Source organism: Callionymus lyra, chromosome 15 (genome assembly GCF_982586985.1).
Source record: "Callionymus lyra chromosome 15, fCalLyr1.hap1.1, whole genome shotgun sequence".
Lineage (NCBI taxonomy): Eukaryota > Metazoa > Chordata > Actinopteri > Syngnathiformes > Callionymidae > Callionymus > Callionymus lyra.
The window spans coordinates 23,571,375-23,596,355 of NC_141832.1; the positions used below are offsets into that span (position 1 = coordinate 23,571,375).

Sequence of the window (24,981 nt, forward strand, 5' to 3'; positions counted from 1 at the left end):
AAAACTTTTGTTAAACATCTCTATTTCTCTTTCAAGAAAACATTAGTGAATAAAGTTAATTGAAGATATCATTTGCTTTGTGACCCTGGTATAGAAAGGCGCTATATAAATAGAGATTATTATTATTATTATTATTTCAGGGGGGGGTATGGCGTTTTTATATAAAAATAACTAGCTTAATATATAAGTATACAATATTTGACTTATGTTGTTCTTAATCATACATCAGACTTTATTTGTTAACGAACCTGAGGATACGGTAACATTTGACGTGTTTAATTAAACCACTTGAATCACCAATGCTACAATTAAAAATAATGAAATGCCACAACAAAGATGGCGGCCCTAGGCTGACGCCGGCCATCAGGGTGTCCAGCTCACTGCCTGAAGGTCCTCGCCTGATAAACAACTCGGGGTCCTTTCCTGCTTATGCTAGCTGTCGCAGCGGTTTTGTCAAAACATTACCTCCTACCCCTGTGTCAAATTAACGAAAAATAGCCCAGTTGTTTTGCTTGAAGGGTGTGATCGGAATGTTCATATTGCAGACGCTTCCATAGTTTTCAATAATTCCGTCTGAGCTGATCCAGCGGTTTGTTTTTTCGTCGCCGTCAAAGGGTGTGTTTTTCTCGGCTGCCGTCGAACGGCCGTGACGTTGAACATCCCCGTAAGATACGTCTCTTTTATATTTGATTCATAATTTCAGGTAAGTTACGTCTAAAATATATATTCCCTATCAAATGTATATTTGAACGATGTATGGACTTATATGTGTTTCATTAAAGGGAGCGTAAACGCGCCTTCTACACTTATAGTTGTGTTTATCAAACAAAGACATTTTACACATTCATGAGTTCTAAGAAGCATTACAATAATTTAAGGTCTGACACTGAGCTGTAATTCTAACGAATGACACGTTTTTTGTATGTCCACTAGGGGGCGTTAATGAGCAGCAATGTCTGGCATCGCTTTGAGCAGACTGTCCCAGGAGCGTAAAGCCTGGAGGAAAGACCACCCGTTTGTGAGTTTGACGACCTATTTTCGACCCGCACAAATGCTTGACTAATGTCTTTCAATCCACGCAGGGCTTTGTTGCTGTGCCAACCAAGAATCCCGACGGAACAATGAATCTAATGAACTGGGAGTGCGCCATTCCCGGGAAAAAAGGAGTACGTTTGCAACTAACATTATATTTCGTAAATTAGTTTCCTATTCAGCAGAGGTCATTGTATCCGTAATGCACTACTAGAAAAAGGTTAAGCTGGTCTGTATGACGAATTAGACAGTAGATATTAAAAAATAATGTAATAGATTTTTGAAAAATGCAAGCTTCTCAACATGTGTCTTTGGAAACCTCTTTTGCTCTGGAAATATAACTTGCTAACTGTATGAATGTTGGTTCTCTCTCAGACCTTATGGGAAGGAGGTCTGTACAAACTCAGAATGCTCTTCAAAGATGACTACCCGTCTTCTCCTCCAAAATGTGAGCTCCCTTTCACATGTTTATTGGTTTATCATGTGTTTTCTTCCATTGACTGTTATTTCTATTCAGGCAAGTTTGAGCCACCAATATTCCACCCGAATGTCTACCCATCAGGCACTGTGTGTCTGTCCATCCTGGAGGAGGACAAGGACTGGAGGCCTGCCATTACCATCAAACAGGTGATGACGCTGATGCTTTTAATTTTTGTAGATTTCGGACTCAAGTCAGATTCTTGCCCTCAGATCCTTTTGGGGATCCAGGAGCTGCTGAATGAGCCGAACATTCAAGACCCTGCACAAGCAGAGGCGTACACGATTTACTGGTGAGTTCCATCATCCACATTTTCTGTGCAGAACATGATCAAAGAACGTCTACTTCTTTTCTGTGTTGCAGTCAGAACAGGATGGACTATGAGAAGCGGGTCAGAGCGCAGGCCAAGAAGTTTGCCCCCACATAGACCCGGACTCTTTGAAGTGTAGAAGGTGACAGACGGCTGCACCTGAAAGACCACTCCAATAAGAATCCAGTATTATCAAACTACTTCAGAGTTGACGAGTCCAAACAAGACAGGCCTGATTGTTTTTGTTAAAAATACCGTTTCACACTAGCTCATAAAATAGAATCATAGTGAAGGTCTGTTGTCATCCTTTATTCTGCTTTCTTTGCATTCTTCATTCGTAATGTCATTCTTGCTGTAGACTTCCGTTATCTGTGCAGGTAGACGTCAGAATGGGAGACTTGAAAGTCCCGTAGGTTGTGTTTCGTGATCACGCTTCAAGATGCCGTTTCATTCATTTTGCAGAACTTCTGACGTTTGTATTCTTCCAAGCTTATCAGTGTTGTTTGAATTGCTCTCTTCTCAGGAGGAGAGAAACTTTTTCACTTCTAAAATACCACAGAAAGTCCACCAGTGTGTCCTTTTGCGCCTTCACACTGACAACCGGTCGTTGAACCCCACGATTTCTAACAACTGCCAAAGTCAACGTGAAGGATCCTCATTGGAATGGCCTCTCGATCAGCAAGGACACGGATGAAAGTACACACCAGACCGGAGATTTGTTTGCCTCTCAATTACTGAGCGCGTGTACATAATATAAATAATGCGAAGTGTGGAAGTTATGTTTTATATTGTTTTAGCCAGTGGACATTTGTGTGTGCTATTATAACGACAAACACAGTAAATGGCAGATAATTGTGGAATAAAATTGAATAAAAGGACAAAAGTGGCGTGAGAGCTCTTTTTGTCTTTCTGTCTTCCTCTAATCCTTTTACCTGTTACAAAATAATCATCTTTAGAATAATGTGTCCTTTTATGCTTGTCATTCCCATTCATAATCTGACTATTTTTAACTCACAGATGGAAATGTTGAGTGGAAAATGACAATTTAGGAACAAATAGCTTGTACCTATAAAATTGATTAAAAGCTCACTATGAAAAAAAACAACAATCCTGAACAACGAATTTAAACATTATCTAACTCAATTTAAAACTGACGTGATGTTTCAATCTAAAGAAAAAGGAAATATCAGCATATGTGTTGACAGAAAAGGCTTGTTATAAATAACGGATTCATGTATATTAAAAAATAACCATTAAGGACCACATACAAATTTAATATGATGAGACATGATCACAACAAACATTATAAGGAGACCAACTTTAATAAAATAACAACTTACCCCATAAGTGACTAAAGATTTTCTTTAGAGGGAAAATGAGAACTTAAGAAATAATCATAATCAAAATGTTGACGAGAAAAGGAACAAAATTAGCTAAAGAATAGAATGGAATAATATAATTGTCAATCAAGAACTGAGATACAGATTATATAAATCTTTAAACTTTAAATGTGTATGTAAAATAAGTGGGAGAAATGTCACTCCATCTTTCATTTCTTTTTCAGAATTTTGAATCAAAAAATAAAAAAATATAGGTATTTAAATAAGACTGATTCTTGTCTAAATACATTGCTTTCTAAATTATTATTTATCATTTGGATTTGTTGCTAAATTTTTCCTACTGAAGGTTGTGACCCCACACACGTGATGTAACCTCTCGTATGTGCTGATGTTCCTCGGAAATGTAACACCTTCTGTACGCCTCGCTTTCTACTCACAGCACTGTAAGGTGAGAAAAGCTTCTTTTTTTCTTTTTTTTAAAATAGTTTGTGGTTTTGAGTGGTCGGAGTCGTTTTATAGATGCAGGAGACGGTGACCCCCTCAGTGCTGATCCTGCGCCCGCCCCACTATGTTGACCCGGACTCGTCACACCTCGTCGGCTGTCAACGGCTCGGCCACAGTCTCCGCTCCAATATATTTCCAGGTTTATCTTTTAAGTAATAGTATTTTTAGTTTAATTTTAAACAAACAAACACATTTGACTCATTACTCGGTGGAGCTGAAACACAAGCTCAAATATCCTACTGAATTATTGACACACACACACTCTTGTGCTTGTATCTCTGACCACTGGCAAGCACACGTTCTAAAAGGATGATGGGGAAACCACTGGTTCACGTTACATTATGACAACCTGACTAAAACACATTTGAGCCACAATTTAGCAGGTCATCACTGAAAGGGATTTGTTGTTCAGACATTTACAAATTCAGTAAACCGCTTTCCATAAAGCTTAATAAGGAAACCCTGATGAAGTTTTGGTGCTTTTCTTGCTCACAACACAAAAATATTTTGGTTGTTTTAGTTTTATTGAGCACTTTTGATTACTTTAAACGTCTTCTTGCTGTAAAGGAGCTCCTTCTACGTGGAATTCCCTCACCAGAGACTCCTACATCCGTCACCCTCTGCCCACCCGTCCAAACCCTCACCTGTGGTTTGGCTACAGGACCAATGAAATAGGTCAGTTCTTCTTTTTCTAGACCCCCGTAATGGTTGAGCGTGTGAAGTTGAAGCTAGACAAAACTACTTAGAGGGTGTGCAGCTTGAATGATGTGTTCTCAGCCTCATGTCGTGTTTCTCTGTCTCTGCTCTGTCCGCAGTCCAGTGGGCCGAGAGAAACTTTTCGGATGGAAAACTCAAGAAGATGCTTGCGGAGATTGAAAAAGAGTCTCGGCGCTGTTAGAGGTCTTTAACCATTGCGACGGTGGTGCCATGGTTACCAACACATACAAAGATGTGGAAATGTTTGAGCAATAAATCTATCTTGTTCCATCATATGACGGATTCTCAAGCTCTCAGTTACTCTTGTTTTTGGGACGTGAGCTCACAACAAAAAATGGCGGTTTTGAAAACAAACCACTGAAAGTTTCCTTTATGAAGCAGCACTAGTCGTAGTACGTGTGTTGGTGTGACAAAGAGAACCAACAATTTCGGTTGTCCCAGATTCACCAGATCTGATTCTCTGACTTGAATCACAAGTTTTTTACGGCTCTATGAGCTCTTGACAGAGATGTCTCAATAGTTGCATTCATGCACTGCTGATTTAGATTTCAACTGGATTTGAGACTTGACATCTGTTTGAATGACATTTCACAGATCCATGAGTGGACGGTGTCAAGCTCAGAGCCCGAAGATCCAACATGTCTGTCACCATGTAAGGTTTTAGTATAATTATCGAGTGATTTTCGATGCATAATAAATCCACAGATTGTCAAACAGCAGTCTGAAGACGTCGCCTGCAGGAGGCCCCGGAGTAGACCTGCTGCACCGGCGCCAGTTCCTGCTGTTAGTTCATTGTCAGCATCAGCCGGTGAGGCGCATTGGGAGGAAGAGTGCGGTGTGCGACACAGAGCTTACAGAAAAGGTCAACATCCACCAATGCTTTTGGCAGGAAGTCACGATATAGACCAGTGTGATCTGTGTGCGGCCACACTGCAGCACAAAAAAAAAACAAGTCAAGCTTGGCTGAGCTGTGAAATGAGGCTCGATGGCAATTGTGAAGAGTAAGTTCCGGTTTGAGCGTCAGTAAAAGTCCACAATGGAGTCCAATTTGTATAAAATCCTTTGCTTTATTTCAAACCCCAAAAACATGTTCTGATAGTCTGAAAACTGCTTGATGGAGAAAGTTAATAGTTCTGTCAATTTTTAGCATTGATGCATTAAAAAGTTGGATTTTCCCTGACCTCACTTTCACTTCTGATTCCTCCAACAGACTAACACGGAACTGTGTCTATTGAACAGAACTTTCATTTTCATCATCTAAATAATAAACCAGAGATATGTAAATTGTTGCATTAATGCACACAGAAAAGTCAATACTTGTGGAATCAACTCTCGCAGCCAACCGGTGTTCTGTGTCTATATAGTTCACAAGTTCTATCCTTCTTGCCTCGGAACTCTGGTTTCCTCTCACATTCCAATAAAACAAAGTATGAATAATGAAGGTCAGAGAGGTCATCTGACCACATGTGCCCTGATGTGCGCTGAGATGTGACATCGACCTTTCAAGGGTTTTCTCCGATGTATGTAAATAAAAGGTTCTTTACTTTAGCTGTTTGAAACAATTAGAGTTGACTCAAACCACTGTGAGTAGCTGTTTGTGCAACCTGTTCTTTGTGATTGAAACAGGATGTGGTGTGTTTGTGTCATGGTTTCAGGGCAGTTGATGTGTCAAAAGTTGTGACGGGGGTCCAAACTCACGGCAAATGGGAGAAGGTGCTCTGCAAAGATGATCGGAACCCCTCCCCACCTGGGGCCCATCACCTTTTTACTATGACTTCCTGTGAGTCTCAGACAGAAGCTGTGGTTGAAGTGGAAAATGTCACTGGGCACTTTGAAATAGAGAGGAGACGAAGGGAGGAAAAAAACAGATGACGATCACTCAGAGGATAGAGGCGACAATGTGAGACCTGCTGTTGACTCGATCGACAATAACACAAAGGTACGCTCGCATCTTCATTTATTATCTATAAATAGTTGATTTTAACAGAGATAACAATGTATCGAACAGATTGTAAAAACTTTTCTAACTATCAAAATGTTTTTCAAAAAATAATGATAAGTACTAATCACGAATTTCTATAATAAAATGAAAAATGTCGACCTGATTCGATGGAAAAAGCTTTACATAATGATGATGAACTTTTCTAACGGTGAGCATCTTTATTTTTCTGTATATTGTTGCATACGGACAGTGTTGATACTCAACAGCACTACCCAGTGTTCAGTCTTTGAATGTATTTTTATCCTTTTTGAATCATAAAAGAAAGTCATCTTTGTTTATTTCTTCATTGATATTACTTCACAAGTACAAATTTCTTTCTTTTTTTATCATGGAACTATTTTTCAAATATTATGATAATTATTTGGGGTTAAATATGAATAAGTCCTTATTTAGAAAGTTAAAAGAAATTCATAGTTATCACATAACCTAAATTATACAAATTCTAGTTCTGTTACGTTTCACGATGCTGAACCCAAGAGCAGACAGAGGCTATGTTCCAGGGAATACAAAAAGGGGTTTATTGAATAGGAGGGGAGCAGGTAGTGGATGAGGAAGCCAGGTATTTATACATATACGAAAGAAGATATTCTATATTGTCCTATATTTCAACTTATTAAACTACATGTTTATCTTTGTTTAAATTATCCTCGTGGAGTAAAAAAAGCTTTTTGTTATATGCATGTGTGTCTATGAGTTATCTTTTGCACTACGAACATGAGCAGATGCAGTCAGAAGTTCATTTGGTTGATACATAATCAGCTGCAGTTTCGCTTTTGTGCTGTTCGTTGGCTTGCTGCCTTCTCTAGATGAGTGTTCAGTTGCAGGTCCTGAGATGACTCAAATGCATATGCAGAAAAGCAGGAAACTATGATGAATGGAATGAAAACATTTAACAGTCCTAACTAAGGCGTGAATATTGTACATTTATACTATTTTAGGTCCACAAATGGAATGTGAAATTGCTGTTATAATGTAGGTGAACCTTCTGTTATTAAGAAACAACAAAATCAGAAAAATTGTTTCCTTTATTTTGAAAATAATAATAATGTCCTCAAAAGTTACTAAACATAAAAACGTCATAGGTCATGAAGAAGTCCCGAGAAAACTGAAAGACTAAGAAATAAATTGTTAAAGGGGACCATCAAAATTTGTCTTTACCAATCTCTTCATTCCATCCCAATTCGATCGTGCGTTTAATGAACATCTATTTAACATTCTCTCTTTTCTTCAGTCAGTGATATCCAGGAAGATGAAGAGGCCAACGTTTGTCCTGATGGTCCTGTTTGCCATGTCTTCGACCCAAACTCTCCCAACTCCACAAGGTTGTTTTATGTTTGCTTCTAATATCCATAATCTAACGTTTTCAAGAACCATAGACATTTTTGAAGTCTGAGCAAGCAAAGTAAATATAAAAATAGTCGTCCTGAAAATATAACAATTGTTTGTCACTTTAGGAGTTTCCTGTATGAACGACTTGATCAGAAATGTCAGCTGCACTTGGAAGAATTTTAAAGGGGAGGCCTGCTCGATCTATGGGGAGAATAAAAAGAAATTAAAGACGCATTGCAAACTGAACAGGACCTCTCCTTCAGGCTGCATCTTAGTCTTTCACAATTATGTGAGTAACCAGACCATTGGAGTGATTATTACAAACATTTACCATTACTGTCTTGCTCCAGATTTTCTCCTCATATGCGATCTTGCCTAATATCACCTTCAACTGTACTGACACATCGGAAACAGTGACGATCAAAGATTACCATATCAAAGATCACGGTGAGGACCACAGTTATTTAATCATTAAGCTTGTTTTTTTGCTTGTAATATATGAATATATTTCTGTACAGTTAAGATGAATCCCCCTGGCACTCCCAACGTCAACAGGACTGAGAATCAAACCTTGATATCTTGGAGTCCCGGTCACCCTCGTCCCCATGTGGTCAAGTTTCAGTACGATGTGGAGTTGCAACAGACCCCAGATACAGGGAAGGTGAGTGTCAACAGCTTCATTCCTCGTCTAACTAAAATGTCACATGGCTATGAAAATCCATCAAATAATTTCTATTCTATTGTAGCTATAAACACCTACAAAAGAACTGCGACAGCACATACCTCCCCCAAGGAGCTCATTTAACATGACTTTATTAAACAATATACAGTACAACCAAAAAAACAATAATTCAAACACTCTCTCTCTGAGACTTTAATCAGTCTAACACACCAGTGCCTCAGGTTATTGTTTAATAAAATGTGTCTTGTCAGGTGGCTGTCACGCTTTTGCGTACCTTCGAACAAGAGTTAACGTTAGAACCTTGGCAGCTCAAAGGCAAGTGCCAGGTCAGAGTCAGAGTAAGACCTAGAGCAAACTACATACCAAATAGTACTTGGAGCAACTGGAGTCCAACAGAATCCTTTAAATGTTCCGACTCAGGTGAGTTATTTACTTTGCTCTTTGTGAGCCTGGTCTGTGAAAGACACTTTACAAATAAAGCTTACTTACTCACTTACTGAATCTCAAATCTAAACTTTCAGACATAACTTCAAATCGAACACAAGTCATAATAAGGGCAGTCCTGTCCAGTTTGCTTTTTATGGTCATTGCTGCTGTCATCTTGGGCTTCCACAGAAGGTGGACTGGGTGAGTACATGTTGTATTCGTTCCTGCTTGTAATGTGTGAAAGTCTCTAATATCTCTGCGGTGCCACTCTAGGTCCCTTAAAATGAAGCCAGTACCAAATCCATCCAAATACTTTCAAACTCTTCATTCAGTCCACAGAGGAAACCTAAAGGTGGGTCAAAAGTTTTACCTTCATTCTGCCAGTGATATCCTAATTTAACTGCTCTAAATGTTTTCCCATATAAAGGCTTCTATTATTTACACATTTTGTCTTTTTATTTGACAGCCTCTCAATAGTACAATTATATTAATTATACCTCTAGAAAATGTAATTGCTCATCCCTGCTGAGAAAAGTTCTGGGTGAGTCTAGAGGTTGGTTCTGAGTTAGTTCAAAGTTGTTGTTTTCTTACGGGCCGGAGTTCATGACAAGTTAAATAGTAATAGTAAAGTTTTGACCCAGAAAGTAGAATTAAAACCCCACCGTTAACCACAACATGCGACGATACAGTAAAGGCAGATACAGCTCACTCTCTGAAAAAGTGTATTCATTACATGACAGACAAAGGATGTTTTAGCTTCACAAATGCAATTCAATCCTTATAAATAAAATAAAGGTTGTAGAAAGAACTCTAACAGCACCAGGACACCATGTTATTTCTTGCAATAAACCTTTTTTTCAGCAAAAGTGATCAAGAGTGTGGAACCCACCTTATTTCGTTAGGGGAAATGTTGGTTATTGCATATCATCACGCTCAAGGAGATACGGTAAGGGTGGCAGGAAAGCGGCATCTCAGCAGGGAATGAAAAGCGGCTTTTTTGCAGTTGGAAAGTGCATGTTTGTGTCAAAGTATATACAAAATCTATCTTTCTCTTAACGGATTATTCCTTAGCAACCAAGAAACACAAAGACAACTGATCTGTCATTTTTCTTTTCTTGTCTAGAAGTGGCTAAATCCCCAGTCTATCCCAGCCTCCTTCTTCATTTCTGAGCACCATGACAACATCTCCCCAGTGGAGGTGGCACGAGCGACCTCTCCATCGGACAGCTCTTCTCCCATACGCATTAGCCATTCTGCCCTCAGCTCTCAAAATAACACGTTCAAAACAATAGGGGTGAAGAGTCTGGATTCTGGGATCAGCCTAGGTAAGGAGAGTGACGATGACGATTATGGAACTAAGGAGAAAGTTGTCAACAGCTCTTCTCTCACAGCCAATGCTCCACTCTTTTTTGAATCGCACAAGCAGGTGTTATTCCATTCTTCTTCTACTGGTGAAGCTCAGAAGTTGTTTGATAGTATGGATCGGTCGACCGAGATTTCAAACGTCGGGTTGCCTATTAACTGCCCCTCCTACAGATCTTCCTCCATGCCTGTTGAGTCCAGTAATCCTGGCTACTGCACACTTAAGGATATACAGGTGACCTTCAGAAACAATTCCCTCTGATCTGTTACGTAATGAAGACACGATTTGTTGATAACTGACATGTTAAACTTCAAACGTGAGAGGTCTTAGAGGCCTCGCATGACTTTCAATGGAAATCTACACTTCTCAGTGATTCTTTTAGACATATTCATTGGGAATACTTATCAACATTTTCTTTGATATAATTATCAAAACTAACTAATCCACAATTTGTGTAATTCACACATTTTACATACAGTACAGTCTGTTACATACACTGTTTCTTGAAGCATCACTAAAACAGCAGATGATCCCTTAAACCATTACAGGAGCCAAGGTCTCAAGCTTTTTGATTTAAAGGGTATTTTTCCCAACTGTAATGTAAAGTGAGATAAATATGGCCGGCTTAAGTAGTTGATAACAGTGCTCATTATGCAGTAAAATCCAAGGATAAATTGTCATACTATCTTTATTTTTAAAGATGTTATTGTACTAGTATGCTTAAAAATACTGCACATGTGTTTACAAATGAACAAACGAGTGTTACATTATGTGTGTTCAAAGTAATTTGAGACAAACAGGGTCAACTGACTTCCATCTTGTTATGATCCATCAAAAAGCTTGCTTAGAAAACTCTATAATGCATGCATACTTATTACATCTTAATAGTAGGACGTGCTTTGCCAAATGTTCAACTTTGTTCTTGATTATTAAAATGTTTCTGTCAGAAATGGCTTCCCGCTTTTTCCATATTCCCTAATCCGGTCTACGGATTTTTCGGAATGCTCTTGAGTATACTTCATACCTATACTACACCCAGGAAATTTGTATTAAAATTGCGGTAAAATCCTTTAAGATAAAGTCACGCGATCACATCAACTTGTGAGAGCACATTGAGCACATGTTAATGTGCTCAAATAATTAAACAATCTCTTGGATTCTTTAAAGAAGTACCCGTGCTTAATTTAAAGAGCTCAGAGGATAATCCTTTATTTAAAAAAAAAACTCTCACACCTGCTTCCAATAAAAACAACAAGTAACTCCAGAAAACAATGGCAGTTAGTGGGAGAAGGGAAAGTTCTCTTGTACAAACAACCTATTTTGACGTTTAAGGGGGAAAACTGGGACAGAACCCAAACCACATCAGGTGTTTTCATATGGGCCTCTTTAAACGCGTACTTTGGCAGAAAACAGGAGGGAATGTTTTTCCTGATGCAACCACATGTCTGTTGCTGATACAGAAATTGGGAGGATCTAGAGTTCGTAATGTGTAACATCTGTGTAAGTTGTGTTGGCTATAAAATTGTTTTCTCATGCATTGTAAGCATTTTCCTAACTTGACAATTTATCAATGACTCTCGGACTTCAGTAGGCTCGAGCCAGAGCGGAGACAATGGCTGCCCAAATATATCTCATATATTAATTTAGCCAGAATGTCCGCATGACATCATAGTTCTGTCTTTAAAGGACTTGCTACTGATGCTAACCGTTACAAGCCCAGCAGAATGATTTTTTTAGTTTTTTTTGTTTTGCATAACTGGATAGAACTACATTCAAGAACAAAAATAAAATCATGACATGAAAATGTTTAATAAACATTTTGGCAAAAATGTACAACTGCAAGGTTTTAAAATGAACTAAATTAATAATTTTTAGAAAACAACAACAAGCCTCAGTCAATAAGGCAAATGGACGTAAAAACTTAAACGTAAATTAAATATTATGGATGGAAGCTAAACAGAATAGGAAAAAGTATGATACAACTTGCCAAACTAGTAAAATATGTAGTTGATATGAAAATGGGAATGAACATTTTAAAATGTCAAGGCTGCATTACGATTAATCTTGACTTGACTAAAATGACTTTATCTTTTGAAAATGTGTGTATAAAATCCTAATATAAACGCTTCAGTGTGGAATAAAAAAGAAACTGGTGTTCCTTATCTGCACTTTTTGTATTTTTGTTTCCCTTCTGTGTCTCTGGCTGACCAGCTGCATCAGCCTGAAAGGAATTCAACACAACGGAAATGAAGAACCCCTGGGGAAACAACCAGGAACTCCCATAGTTTTATACAAAAGAGTTTAAATCATAAGAGCTGTCAGGCTTGAAGAAATGGTTCAACCCTGGTTGCTGCTAACTTTATTATGTCATGGAAGTATGAGGTTAGAAATATGAAAGTAGGAGGGATTAGAGAGGAAGAGAACACATCACCTCCTACACAGAGTGAGAGAGAGGGGGGAAAGCGAGAGAGGAGGGGATTTCTCTCAGCAGACTGAAGCGGCAACACCGACGCCACAGAGGTGAGATTGATTCACAGTCCCGCTGATGCATTTGGATTGAAACTCTGCAAGCTTTTTTTACTAACCCCACACATCCGTTTGATGACCTGCAGCTTTTATTCGAATAGAATATGAACCTGTAATTAAAGCATTGAAAAAACTACTCCAACTCATGACTTCCAACATTATAACCACTACACCAGAGAATGCATCTCTGGTGTAGCCCCTCCTCTTTCCTACACCGTGGTTAACTGTGGGCTCACAGATGGAAGTTTCATCTAATTCAAAACACAAAATCAATAATAGGCAGATGGTCTTAATGTTCCTGCCAATTGATAAAAAGCTGTGAAAGAAACAAAGCAGGCAATAATGACAGCAAAAAGGAATTTTCTCTGCAAAGCAAGTTATTTCTCTCAGAATAATTTATCCGACAATATTTTAACCTCCACCAGTCTTCAGCGTTCTCTGTCTGTTTAGCAAAAAAAAAACGTGTGATGATTATGGTGAGCATTGCATACCTGACTACAGTCTGGATACAGGAATCTTATGAAGGATTTGTCACTCACTCCAGAGCTGCATCTTCACATGATGCTCAAGCAAGTTCAGAAATGTGACTATTAATTATATCATTGTAACAAATAACTATAGAGTTTCAAAATGAATCGTTTGATTAATATTCTGTAGAGTCTTCTTTGAATCGTTGACAAGACCAAATGTGTATTTGCATTTATTTTAAAGTCAATGGTCTGTTTAGACTTTCTTGGATTCCACAAGCAGATAAAACACCTCAATAGCATATCTTGAGCTTTCAGACTTTAAATAAAAGTTTGTCTAGTATATTCTATTATTTAGATAGACAGGTATGAAATGGGGGTTAGTGGCTGTAGAAAGGAGATGGAAGTAAGCAGAAGCGAGACAGAATACATCTATGTGAAAAGGAGTGAGGCTAAGTGAAAACCAGGGGGCAGAGGTCATAAAAATAGTTGGATGGGAATCCAGGGAGGTGAAAAAGAGAATGCAGGCAGGGTGGAAGGGTGTGCAACAAGAGTGAAAGGGAAGCTTTATTCTATTCCTGCCATTAAGTTTCAGGATTTAAGAAGCAGATTTAGCTAATGAGTGATATTTATTGGTTGAGACAAACACTGTTTGGACACATGGTGTTGGAGAATGTAAAAGATGAGGGACCAATGAGGTTCATGGATTTGGACCCTTGAGATCATGAAGCAGACAGATGTGACGTGGCAGGAAGAAGAACACCGTTTGTAGAGTACAACTCATCCAAACTTGCTCATATATTTTGCTGTAGTTCAAGAAATAGTCAAAATATTTCATAAAGTAGAATCAGATTGAACACAGAGAATATTTTCCCCGCAATACTTCAAACTAAACTGTATGACGAAACCTGAGAGCCTCAGCTCTGTTTATCATCATGTTACGGACTGCTCTGGATTTACAGCTGGTCTCCATCAACACACTCCCTGCAGAGGCTAATTACTGAACACAGACAGACTTAAAACAACATTTTCCACATCTGTCTTGGCCGTTTACTTGGGTTGCTAAAATGAGGATCGAAGTACATGGGGTAAAACCTGATTAAACATTGTTGATTTATGAACCGTACATCTCACTAGTAGCGCAATCCTCTTCACTATGTACGTTTCTTTTTCTGGCACAGTTTCCAGCATCGGCTCTCAGGACATGCAAGGCCAGCATTTTCCCCTAGCGTTTTTATTAATAGTTACATATGACTTCTCAAGTTGGCTTGATGGAAATTTCAACTTTAGTTTTTTGCCACTTGAAGGTTTTCTCTGGCTTGGTGTTTTCTTTTCACTGCTGTGAGAGTCACTCAATCCAAAGCAAACAATAATTAACTTTTCAAGCCACTTTATCTCTGAATACGATTTGCGAACTTGTTTAAAAATTCTGGGATGATTTAAGATCAAAGAACATGTGTTTATTTTTAAAGGTTCCATGTTATTGCTTTTCCGTTCTTACATAGATATACAATAAGTGACGTACATAAATTACAACCACTCAATGAAATTGAGAATGTTGATTTTTGTTTCTGTCTACTTCTGTAACTTTTAAATTGTATGCAATACATGTTTAAATGTTAATAAATTACTGCACCACACAAACTAATTGTGTTGTGCAGAAGTCATGTTGAAACACAGCCATCAGCATTATTGGACAACTGTAAGAATTCATACTATGACAAGAACCAATCGATTAAATAAAGAGCAACCAGATACCATCATTACTTTAAGAAACATAAGTCAGCAAGACAGGAAAATTGCAAAAACTTTGAATGAGCCTGTTATGTGTGTCCAAACTTAAGGCCTGTACTGTACCTTCAGAATAATTAGTTTGTTTACAGTCGTACCAGTAAAAGATGTACTTGTAATTTAATGAGGGCATAAGGTACAATAAATAGAAATGAAAATAAATATTATATTTATTTTATTTTCTAATAAAAGACACTGAAGGAGTCTGATAAGTGTTTCTTTTGAAAGTCAAATTGAGCATTCAGCTACTTAACAACACATCTTACCAAGATCTTACTTCTAGGTTTTAGTTTTTCCCACATCTTTTGCAGATAAGACCATGCTGTGTTTCCTCCTGCTCCTTCTGTCATTAACCTGTGCAGTCGTCCCCGGGCCCCCCCGACACTCCCCATGCAGACGGTGCTGTGATGACGATCAGGATGCAGCAGAAGGGAGTGGCGCCCAGCCGCATCCCAGAGTGTTCAGCCCTATGCCAGAGGTCCGAACATACATCAACATGACCATCCTCAAAGGTACTAGTCTTTCATCATTCACAGACTTGAAGTACTTAATAATCTTTGTACTTTTTTGGAAAAAAAAAAGGATAGGAGAGGGTAAATCTGGTCTTTTTATGAAAATAATTAAGTACAATATGTGGTTTATTATATATGGCATATATGGTTTATTGAATCTCAAACATCTAAGGTGCCAACACATGTGCTTGCACCACAAACTAGGCAGAGAAGTGACAAGCAGATACTTGGGTGTAAGAAACAAGTAAGGTTTGAGGCTGACAAAGTTGTCACAACCAACTTCAACATCTCTACACAGGTGAGAAAGGAGACCGTGGTGAAAGAGGAACTCCAGGGAAAACTGGCTCTGAAGGTCTAACAGGATCTATGGGAAACATGGGTTTGAAAGGCGCTAAAGGTCAGGCTGGTCTACCCGGAGACGCCTGCAAATCCCAGTATGCTGCTTTCTCTGTGGGCCGTCGTAAGTCCCTCCACAGCCTGGAGTCCTACCAAACTCTAGTCTTCGACACAGTCTTCGTTAACCTCTACGACCAATTCAACATGTTTGGCGGGAAATTCTTCTGTCACATTCCTGGGATCTACTTTTTTAACGTAAACATCCACACCTGGAATTTCAAGGAGACTTACCTGCACGTCATGCGGAACGAGGAAGAGCAGGCGATCGTGTACGCGCAGCCCAGTGACCGCTCCATCATGCAGAGCCAGAGTGTGATGCTGGATCTGGAGCTGGACGACGAGGTGTGGATCCGTCTGTACAAAAGAGAGAGGGAGAACGCGGTTTACAGTGATGACGTCGACATCTACATCACCTTCAACGGATATCTTATCAAGGCCAGAACAGACTGATACAGGGAGGGACTCAAATCATATTTGCACTGACCCAAATCGTTTTTGGGGAGAATTCACTTTAGAATAGCATCACATCTGATGACCTGAACCTAACTAGCAGACATACATTGATTGGCCGAAACATTATGACCACCTGTCTGACGTTTTGGTCCTTTTTCTACCCGGATAGCCAACAGCAGCATTAAAACTGGCGTAAAGAAAGATTAATTAATTTTTCTTTTCTTTTTCGGCAGTCAAAACTGGTCCTTAAGTAAACTACAAGCTTTGAAGTGCAAACACCTGTCTTAGATTTAACATGTGGTGCTAAACATTGTGCTAGTGGTTATGTGAACGCAATGTTTTACCTTACCTTACCTTATGTACTCTTGTTTGTTATGTTCTTGATACAAATAAAGTTTACTCACATTCAGTCTCTTACATGTTATTTATATTGTTATTACATAATGATATTCACGTGTTTTCCTCTGTGCAGTGTACACTCTGCATTTGTTTTTAGGGTTCTACAGCCACATTCAGAGGCTAAGGTAGCCTCAAAATGCTAAATCAGCTGTTTCATCTTAATAAGAAGCCCATGTTCATTTGCTCACACAAATGGCAGGAAATGAGCACCACTCCTGTTGTGTGATTTAAAAGATACGTAAATAAATCTCCAACGTTATAAACAAGTAATTGCGATTTAAAATAATAAAATGTTCACTAAAAGAAAGCTTTAGTTACCGTTTTTCACCGCTGGGTGGCAGTGAGAGTCAACTTCTTCTCAGACTGTCAATTGTAGTTGTTGTGGACTCGTATCACATTAAAACTATAGTTAAAGTACACGTTTCTTCATTTTAAGTTCTCTTTATTATGCATTTCAAACAACGGTTTTTTTTGGCATTATTTATTTTTTTGGCGCATTTATTCCTAAAAAGTCCTAAGTTGCGTCACTTCCTTTATCAACACGTTTCAGTTGTGAAATTAAGAAAATGTAATTAAATGTATTATCCAAGGTACAAGTAGCCTGTATTTGCCTGACCTACACGAAATTGGAGCGAAACTATAAAACTGATGGACGAAAATATTGTAACTGTCAATGTTAAAATATTAACCTATTCCTGAAGTTGACACATTTCTCGAAGTTGTTTTTCTAAATCATTCATTACTAAATTTATTTAAATTCATTTTGCATTAGTACCTTTATTTATATATATATTTTCCTTTTGCCATTTTGTATGTTCCCAACCGTTACAAGTATTTATTAGCCTGCGGTTTTTGTGTTATGCTGTTACATGTTAATACTGTGGAGCAAAGACAAAAGCAATTTTACCGAATTTTTATTTCCCAATAAATATACAATTTCATACAAAATATTTCTTTTTTTTTCTTTTCAACAGAGAAAGATAAAACAAAGTAACCTTAAAAACAGAATACAAAAGAAAAGGAAAATACCTGACTCATGTTTAAACTCATAATGTTCTTCAGAAAGATAAGGTGTTCTGTGGAGACACTTCTCAAAGAGTCCAGGACACTGACACATGAATCTTTTTGTTTTACACTCCAGAAGAACACTTTGAAAATGTAACCAACAAATAACAAACGACTGGGTCTGTTGTGTCTCAGTATTATTCCAGTCTGTCTACAAAATTACTTGCTTGTGATCTGTAAACTTTGACAATCAAAGGCACTATTGCAACCGCTCCACCCATGACCAACTACTTTTTTCCAGCACATTTGACGTTTAAACACACTCAGATGCTACAATAATTAAAGCTGAAAGCTGAAAACAAAGAGCAAAATAAAACACAGACAAAGAAAAGTTTTTTTTAAGTATGGAGTTGCATGTTGGCACCAAAAACTTAAGGAAATTATATTATGAGTAACCGTGTTAAGCTAATATGAATATAAAAGGTTATGTCATTTTTCATTCAATTACATGCTGCCTTATTCTCAATAATGATTCCGTGTTTACTTCCAGGTTACTACAGAGTAGTGTGTTTGAGGATTATTTCTGAGTTATTTCGTCTGAATGTTTTTATGCTTTTGTGGATAGATTTTCATGAGTGCAACAGTTTTATCAATCCAATACAAGGATTTGGTTTAAGATGTAGTTGTCAGGCACATCTTAGCGTTTCATCACCTTTCAGCTTTAAGTGACAAAAAAAACAAGTGGCTCTGCTGCTTTCTTAAGTTTAACTTTTCAATGAGACAACATTTAGGCTTAAAAGTACAATTCAAGTGCAGAATGTATCACAAAATATGCTGCTACAAAACAAAGCACAAATGCAGAACTTCTATTTTGAAAGGCATTTGTACCAAGCAATCTCTAAAATGTCACAATATACCTTATTATTTTTAAATAAACATTAGGGATCAACTCATTTAAAATTAGAGAACAATAACCGGCCATGACTTGATGTCAGAAACTCTCACTTTAAGTATTTTGTTCATAACAAAGTGTCATTTGTTCTTCCCTCATTTGTGAACAAGACAAAATGTAGGCTTTTAAGTACTTTCATCATTTCAATTAAAAAAAAAAGGTCAGCCGTTTATCTGTTTTTACATGTACTGTGATATTTACCAAAAACATATCCATGATTGACCAAACCACATTTGAAGCAAATTTAAAACAAAATGAATGTTCTGATAACGTAATTATGTTCTAACAGAATTTCAATAGTGACAACTCATGCTTTTCAATGCTTAAATTAATGAACACAATTATCTACATCTTTAATCAATACTTTCAAAATAGTTTTATCAAGTTTCAAACATTATTCTTGTTTTTTAAAATATTTTCAAGCACCTTGGATGAATCATCCTTAAGTAAATCTCAGTTGTGCAAAGAACATGTAAATTCAACAATTGCATATCAACCAACACTGGATCAAGTCACGAGCACAAACGTGAGAGCTTATTTGGGATAGTAGCAAATCTGGCCCTGAAAACACCCACATAACCTCTTTTGTGTGCTTGTTCCCTGGTTCAAATGTTTAAGACAGAAACTGTATAGGGCGTCTTTTAAGAAAAGGAGTCAGCTAGTGTTTTGTGGTCACTCGTGGAGGAGGGAGTCCGGCCGGTGGTAGCCGAACAGCCTGAAGTCGGGTTCATACAGATTGTAGAGGGCCTGCCTGTCTGTGAGAGGAATGCTGCTAAACCACTCGCTCTCCCAGCTACTGCTTGTGAGATTCCTGCTGGAAGTTGGGAACTCCACCACGTTGTCAACGCGTAGCTGGCGCAGTAAATGCTCCGCGTCCTCCTCCACCGTCTCCAGGTGGCCCACAAAGTCGTACTGGATCTGACACGGGTGGCAGAGACGGTGCACCTGCCGCCAGTGCTCGTTGAAGGGCGCGTCCTTCTCCGTCTGAGGGTCCAGGAGATACTTGACGAAGTGGGAGAAGGAGACGTGGACCCCCCCTGTGATGGCCTCGTCTACGGTGGCCGGAGGAGTGGGCTGGTTGGCGAAGCGTCGCAGTATGAGCTGCGCGAAATTCTGGTAGAAGTTCTCATTGCGGAGCTCGAATTTATCCCGGTAGGCCGAGATGAGTCGGACGAAAGGATCCCGCACAAAGATGAACTTGGTGTACTTTTTAAGCTTGACCTGAAACACAAGCGAGCTGGAGGTCAAGGACGGCTCATCCAATCAAAATTGCTACTAACTAAACATTAGGAATTAGTGTGTCTCTTAGATTGATGTCGGACCGCTATTGTACTCATCAGTATGTGTTTGTAAAAATCTTGAATTCAAATATTTAAATTAGAAAATGTAAGTAAGTAAGTAAGTAATTTTTATTTGCATAGCGCTTTTCCAGACCTGGGTCACAAAGTGCTTAAACAATCAAAACAATACTCAATAACGTATATACTTTAGAGGTCAAGATAAAACTGATAAACAACAGGAGTTTCCGAAAATCAAGGAAAAGCCTGAACTAATAAAAACGTCTTAAGACGTTTCTTAAAGGAGTCAGTAGACTCCTTCAAGCGCAAAGAGAGAGGAAGATCGTTCCAAAGCTTAGAAGCAACAGCCTGGAAGGATTTCTCTCCTCTGGTCCTGAACTGTGTGCGAGGAACCATCAGTAGATTCTGATCCACAGACCTCAGAGCCCGAGCTGGGGTGTAAGGCTGGATCAGATCAGTGATGTAAGGAGGAGCCTGGCCATGAATAGCTCTGAAAGTAAGAACCAGAATTTTAAAGTTGATCCTGAAGAAACCGGAAGCCAATGAGGAGTTTTAATGATCTGAGAAATGTGAGTTCTTCTACTTGAGCGGGTCAGAGTTCTCGCTGCAGAGTTTTGAATCAACTGCAGGCGAGACAGATCCTTCTTGTTAAGACATGAAAACAAACTGTTACAATAGTCCAGGCGAGAAGAAACAAACGCATGGATTATAAACTCCAGATCATGTTGTGACAACATTTTCCTAAGTTTAGAGATTTTTCTCAGTTGAAGGAAACAGTTTCTGGTCAGTTTCCTGCAGTGTTGAACAAGAGTTCAATGTGATTTAAATGTGCTTAAGCCCTCCCTCCTCAAAACACTAAATGATTTGCACTGATTTGATTGCATTAAAAAATGTGATCATTAATCAATACATATTGATATCGTTATAATGATTGTTAAAGATATTCATTCCACAGGCCATTTTCTAGCTCGTAGATAATCTTAAACAAACCTTCATAAGGTGTTTCGCAAATTTCCCGTAGCGTTTCCAGAACTTGTTGAAGGTGAAGTGCATGCTACTGTTGTGGACCAGACCACGGGGGACCGCTTGGGGGTCTCTCTGGGGGACGCCATCGTGCAGCAGGCTCTCGCTGAGTACTATCATGATTCGTTTCCAGTTACTGCAAGCCACCTAGAATAAGATCAGGTGATTCAGTGCAAAGAAGAACGCCGCACTTACGAAATATTATTGTCATCTAAACTGTATTTCGTTAAGAAAACAAGAAAATAATGCTTATATTTGTTGTTAACTATATAATGTAATTACCTACAAAAACCATAACAATGCAATAACTAACAGCAGTTTAGTTATACTATTGTGTTTTCAGTGCAAGGTTTTAGCATTTCAACTAAATGAATGAATGTATTACACTTTACATATGGTGTGATGCTAGTCATCTTGAGGTCAACTCCTACATTCCAAGACAACACAATCTTCACGAGAAGCCAGAGAGTCTTGGCATCAGGTGAACAAGTCACACAAGAATGTCACAAGAGTGTGCCTGGACACAAAGTTAGTCAGAATATGACTTATAAGATCAGCCATCATCTTAACAGCTGGAGCTGCAGAAGACTCTGCTCTGCTCTTGGACCATGTTACAACTGTTGCATATTTCACTAAATGAGCTCTTAAAAACCAGCCCTATTCATCTGACCCTCTTTACCACCACCATCCCTTTAATACAGAAAAGATCGTTCACGACTCAAAAATAGTTGTACAACAAATAGAATACAAGAAATATAACTGTGACTAAAAATTTGAATTAAAGATAAATATATTATATTATACCTTCGGAACATAACAGTAGATGATTCCATGTCTGTCGTCCACGATCAGGTGATCCAGCTCCTTGTTGGGAATGTCGTCGAAGGAGCGTTTTTTGCCAGGAAATGAGATGCTGTCATTGGAACACATTTCCTGAAGCATCCTCCGCCGCCGCTCCTGGTTTCATACAGGGAAGACATTTCATGAACTTGAGTGGTTTCTGTTCATAACAGGAACCAGGAAGTGAACCAATCTTGGGGGGATGTACCTGTCTCTCTCGGAGCTCTGCAGCGACAGGTGTCAGATGAATCTTCCACTCTTGCCGGGGTACGTAAACCTCCTCGGCTTTTTCTGACTGGTTGCCCATTTCAACGGGAACAAAATCTGTGGGTTCACCAGTCCCGGGCTCTAAGAATTGATTTACAAAGGCGTCGATATCAGACAGGAAGGAGGGGGTACGGGGAGTGTGAGGTCGTTGCTTGGGAGCTGGATGTGGGATTTTGGGTCCCGAAGAGACAGAAGTGTGCAAGTAGAGATGGGTGGCTCCAACATCATCCCAGTAGAAGATGATCAGGAGGATCATGAAGGCCGAGCCCAGGACCACGAACACGCGGAACATCCTGGACGTTCCCATAGCGACTGATTGGCGAGCCAGAACGCTGATGCTAGCTACTGGATCGCCATGGAAACAATCTGCAACTGTAAAGGCGTCCCTACAGCATCACCATGGCAACTGATTTAAACTGTTACCTGGGTCTTACTACAGGGTCACCAAGGAAACAGATTGTAGTTATGAGCTCCTGCTACGGGGTCACCATGGCAACAGAGTCCAGCAGTTTTTCTCTCACCATGGAAATGGACGGGCGGCAGCTAAAACAGGGCAGAGGTGGAAACATGATGATATTGACGTGGCGCAAAGTCAATTCTGTTGCTGCATGTTTACATAAACCTGCAAACAAAAACGCTCAAGTTAGAGAAACATGTCAGTTTTGTTTGGACAGAGCATGAACACATTTGTTCTTTGTTTTCAATATATAGAAATGGTTTAAAAAGATATTTTGAGAAGGTGCTCATCTTCTCAATCAAGGTTTATAGTGGGGGTGAAATAGCAACTACAAATGTAAATGAGGTCCAGGTGGCATATATGTTTCGATTGCAATCGTCGTCTATCATTTTTAATAATTCATAAAATGCTGACTTTGCTAATGAATGTCTATGTCTATGCAGCTGTTCAGTATGGGTTGTTACCAATATTGCCATTGTCTGCATATTTCATTATTGAATGTAAAACACAACAGCTGATTGTGACCCTGGTGCCCTAGAAAAGTGCTTTACCAAAAACTATTACTTACTTACTTATTGGAGGAAAGCTTCAGAGCTTCTCTTTTAACTCAATAAACTATATTAATATTTTTAACCATAAATTATCCCAAAAGTAGGTAGAAAAAAATCACTTCAGTCTCTTACTTCAAAGCAGCTGTTGAACATACGGCCTTCACCAAATGTGTCTCACCCTCTGGCATTGACCCGACTTTAACCCAGAGCTGTTAAAAAAAAAGGCGTGAAATACCTGCAGGCTAGTCAGCTCTGCATACTTTCCATGAGCAATCCCTCCTGAACCACCTCATGCTTCGGGGGAAACAACTTGAATCTCAACTCACATTTTGCCATTTTCATTCCACTCAGTTTCCCGCACAGCTTCAAAGCCACGGCGTCGCTTTCCTGCTCTGACTTCTAAATTTGGAGTTCTCATGCACAGTCCTCGAATTATTTCCTGGAGCTGAGAAGCTTCATTGACATGGAAAATCATCACTCGCTTCAGAGGCTGCACTAGACTCAGTCCCCTATGTTGTGCTCATGAATTCCTGCTTGTTAATGCTTTAGAAGTAATAAGCATCGAGCTTATTTTTTTTAGTTTGAAGCGGTTTGGTAAAGGGACTTTTTGGGATCATGTCTTGAATATGAATTAATTGCTCCTCCCCAGATGCAATACAAACAGACTCAGGGACTCATTAATTTTTGTATCCTTTTCTTTGCGTTATTTCCTTTGATCTATGTTCTTGTTTTTATGAGACTATTTAGTTTAAAATGCAAATTCAGTATTTATTCATCGTTTTTAGGGCTTTGTAACATATAGAAAAACAAAAAAACAGTATTCAAGTGAAAGAGTTAAACAGATGCGGCAAAATCAGGCCATAAATAATAGTTAAAAGCATAGTGCCAACAACATCGTTATAATAGTGAAATTAAACTTTGTTTAATAATGCTTTTAAATATGCTGGGTACAAATTATATGTGTAGACAAGGATTCATTCTCAATTTCATTGAAATATGTTCAGGATCATCATGAAGAACACATTCCGATCCAATTTCATAACAAATGTAAACTGTTGACATCATCTAAAAATTGGGTTCGAGGATTTTCTGTAACTTGTGACAAACAAAGTTGATAAAAAAGGTACTATTGGTTGCTGTAAATATTTCAAGATAATCCAGCAATAGATGATCAAATATTGTTTATTTCAAGAGAAGCACAAAACGGATCAGTCTCATAGAAAAGAAAACTCGACGTGGGAAAGTTACTCGGACACGTTTGCTGCTATCGCTCTCTCGGGTGAAGATCAACTGTGATTCTCATCATCTCTGTGACCGATCACTGACCCACGCAGGAATGATGGCAGGCTCGAGCCTAAAAGGGCGACGGATTGAGCCGCAGAAGTGCGCGATGCCTGCCCGGAGACAAAGTGGCCTTTGAGGGAGAATCTGTGCTCTCGGTTCGGCGAAGGTTCGCGTGCACGATAACAACAATGTTGGCATGCGTTAGAAGCGTCAAAGTCGTTGACGAAAAAAAAAAACGTGTCAGTGTCGCGATCTCTCGATGAATAAATTTAAAAACGTTCCCCACCTTCTCGGAGCTTCCTATCGCCGCGTCAGCTGAGCTTCTTAAGATGCCAGGAGGTCTTCTTCTCCTCCTCCTGCTGGAGTATTCCACGAGATCACATTAAGTATCGCGAGAGTTCCCTGTGGGTAATTTCTGCAGCATAAATACAGGGAAATGAATTTCTCTGGGTCATCTCCAGAACATCAAGTCAATGCGATGATTCATGAAGACTACATTCTCATTGCTCCTCCCTGCTAAGCTTGTTTCCCTCCCTTACGGGCCACATATAACCTGCTGTCACGGCAAAAAAAAAAA

The 24,981-nt window shown here is 38.9% G+C and overlaps 5 protein-coding genes across 9 annotated transcripts; 4 read left to right on the forward strand and 1 right to left on the reverse strand.

Annotated features, from left to right (window-relative positions):
* The first annotated feature begins 422 nt into the window (after nt 1-422).
* On the forward strand, nt 423-2,703 carry LOC148065452 (SUMO-conjugating enzyme UBC9-like). Its single transcript, XM_087809513.1, has 7 exons — nt 423-703; nt 934-1,018; nt 1,083-1,166; nt 1,408-1,480; nt 1,550-1,659; nt 1,723-1,802; nt 1,874-2,703. Exons 2-7 carry the CDS (start codon nt 953-955, stop codon nt 1,935-1,937), a joined length of 477 nt encoding a protein of 158 aa, XP_087665639.1. The 5' UTR covers nt 423-703; nt 934-952; the 3' UTR covers nt 1,938-2,703.
* An 838-nt stretch (nt 2,704-3,541) lies between these two features.
* Nucleotides 3,542-4,562, forward strand: cimip4 (ciliary microtubule inner protein 4). Its single transcript, XM_087808392.1, has 4 exons — nt 3,542-3,608; nt 3,680-3,803; nt 4,232-4,339; nt 4,480-4,562. The coding sequence occupies exons 1-4, from the start codon at nt 3,549-3,551 to the stop codon at nt 4,560-4,562; spliced, it is 375 nt and encodes a 124-aa protein (XP_087664518.1). The 5' UTR covers nt 3,542-3,548.
* Nucleotides 4,563-6,068: 1,506 nt separating this feature from the next.
* On the forward strand, nt 6,069-12,200 carry il2rb (interleukin 2 receptor, beta). Its single transcript, XM_087809035.1, has 9 exons — nt 6,069-6,320; nt 7,615-7,705; nt 7,838-8,001; nt 8,063-8,159; nt 8,231-8,373; nt 8,646-8,814; nt 8,916-9,021; nt 9,094-9,172; nt 9,944-12,200. Exons 2-9 carry the CDS (start codon nt 7,633-7,635, stop codon nt 10,442-10,444), a joined length of 1,332 nt encoding a protein of 443 aa, XP_087665161.1. The 5' UTR covers nt 6,069-6,320; nt 7,615-7,632; the 3' UTR covers nt 10,445-12,200.
* Nucleotides 12,201-12,611: 411 nt separating this feature from the next.
* Nucleotides 12,612-16,737, forward strand: c1qtnf6a (C1q and TNF related 6a). The gene is made up of 3 exons (XM_087809256.1): nt 12,612-12,703; nt 15,279-15,479; nt 15,778-16,737. Exons 2-3 carry the CDS (start codon nt 15,287-15,289, stop codon nt 16,323-16,325), a joined length of 741 nt encoding a protein of 246 aa, XP_087665382.1. The 5' UTR covers nt 12,612-12,703; nt 15,279-15,286; the 3' UTR covers nt 16,326-16,737.
* Nucleotides 16,738-17,624: 887 nt separating this feature from the next.
* On the reverse strand, nt 17,625-24,923 carry LOC148065456 (carbohydrate sulfotransferase 12-like). Of its 5 annotated transcripts, XM_087809443.1 has the most exons (6): nt 24,691-24,923; nt 23,253-23,329; nt 22,054-22,734; nt 21,810-21,962; nt 20,973-21,152; nt 17,625-19,905 (listed from the first exon to the last, which is right to left on the reverse strand). In XM_087809443.1, the coding sequence occupies exons 3-6, from the start codon at nt 22,417-22,419 to the stop codon at nt 19,357-19,359; spliced, it is 1,248 nt and encodes a 415-aa protein (XP_087665569.1). In that variant the 5' UTR covers nt 22,420-22,734; nt 23,253-23,329; nt 24,691-24,923; the 3' UTR covers nt 17,625-19,356. The 5 variants fall into 5 exon arrangements, with proteins under 5 accessions (XP_087665569.1, XP_087665572.1, XP_087665570.1 ...); XM_087809446.1 differs by lacking the exon at nt 23,253-23,329 and having other exon boundaries at nt 22,054-22,655; XM_087809444.1 differs by lacking the exon at nt 23,253-23,329.
* Nucleotides 24,924-24,981: the final 58 nt, after the last annotated feature.

Coding starts and splice junctions, on each gene's coding strand:
- LOC148065452 (XM_087809513.1), top strand. CDS start 953: ATGTCTGGCATCGCTTTGAGCAGACTGTCCCAGGAGCGTAAAGCCTGG. Junction 1,167..1,407: donor CCATTCCCGGGAAAAAAGGA/GTACGTTTGCAA, acceptor GTTCTCTCTCAG/ACCTTATGGGAAGGAGGTCT. Junction 1,803..1,873: donor GAGGCGTACACGATTTACTG/GTGAGTTCCATC, acceptor TCTGTGTTGCAG/TCAGAACAGGATGGACTATG.
- cimip4 (XM_087808392.1), top strand. CDS start 3,549: ATGTTCCTCGGAAATGTAACACCTTCTGTACGCCTCGCTTTCTACTCA. Junction 3,609..3,679: donor TCTACTCACAGCACTGTAAG/GTGAGAAAAGCT, acceptor GTCGTTTTATAG/ATGCAGGAGACGGTGACCCC. Junction 4,340..4,479: donor CTACAGGACCAATGAAATAG/GTCAGTTCTTCT, acceptor CTCTGTCCGCAG/TCCAGTGGGCCGAGAGAAAC.
- il2rb (XM_087809035.1), top strand. CDS start 7,633: ATGAAGAGGCCAACGTTTGTCCTGATGGTCCTGTTTGCCATGTCTTCG. Junction 8,160..8,230: donor TTACCATATCAAAGATCACG/GTGAGGACCACA, acceptor ATTTCTGTACAG/TTAAGATGAATCCCCCTGGC. Junction 9,022..9,093: donor TTCCACAGAAGGTGGACTGG/GTGAGTACATGT, acceptor GTGCCACTCTAG/GTCCCTTAAAATGAAGCCAG.
- c1qtnf6a (XM_087809256.1), top strand. CDS start 15,287: ATGCTGTGTTTCCTCCTGCTCCTTCTGTCATTAACCTGTGCAGTCGTC. Junction 15,480..15,777: donor CAACATGACCATCCTCAAAG/GTACTAGTCTTT, acceptor ATCTCTACACAG/GTGAGAAAGGAGACCGTGGT.
- LOC148065456 (XM_087809446.1), bottom strand. CDS start 22,419: ATGGGAACGTCCAGGATGTTCCGCGTGTTCGTGGTCCTGGGCTCGGCC. Junction 21,963..22,053: donor CAGAGCTCCGAGAGAGACAG/GTACATCCCCCC, acceptor GTATGAAACCAG/GAGCGGCGGCGGAGGATGCT. Junction 21,153..21,809: donor TCTACTGTTATGTTCCGAAG/GTATAATATAAT, acceptor ATCTTATTCTAG/GTGGCTTGCAGTAACTGGAA.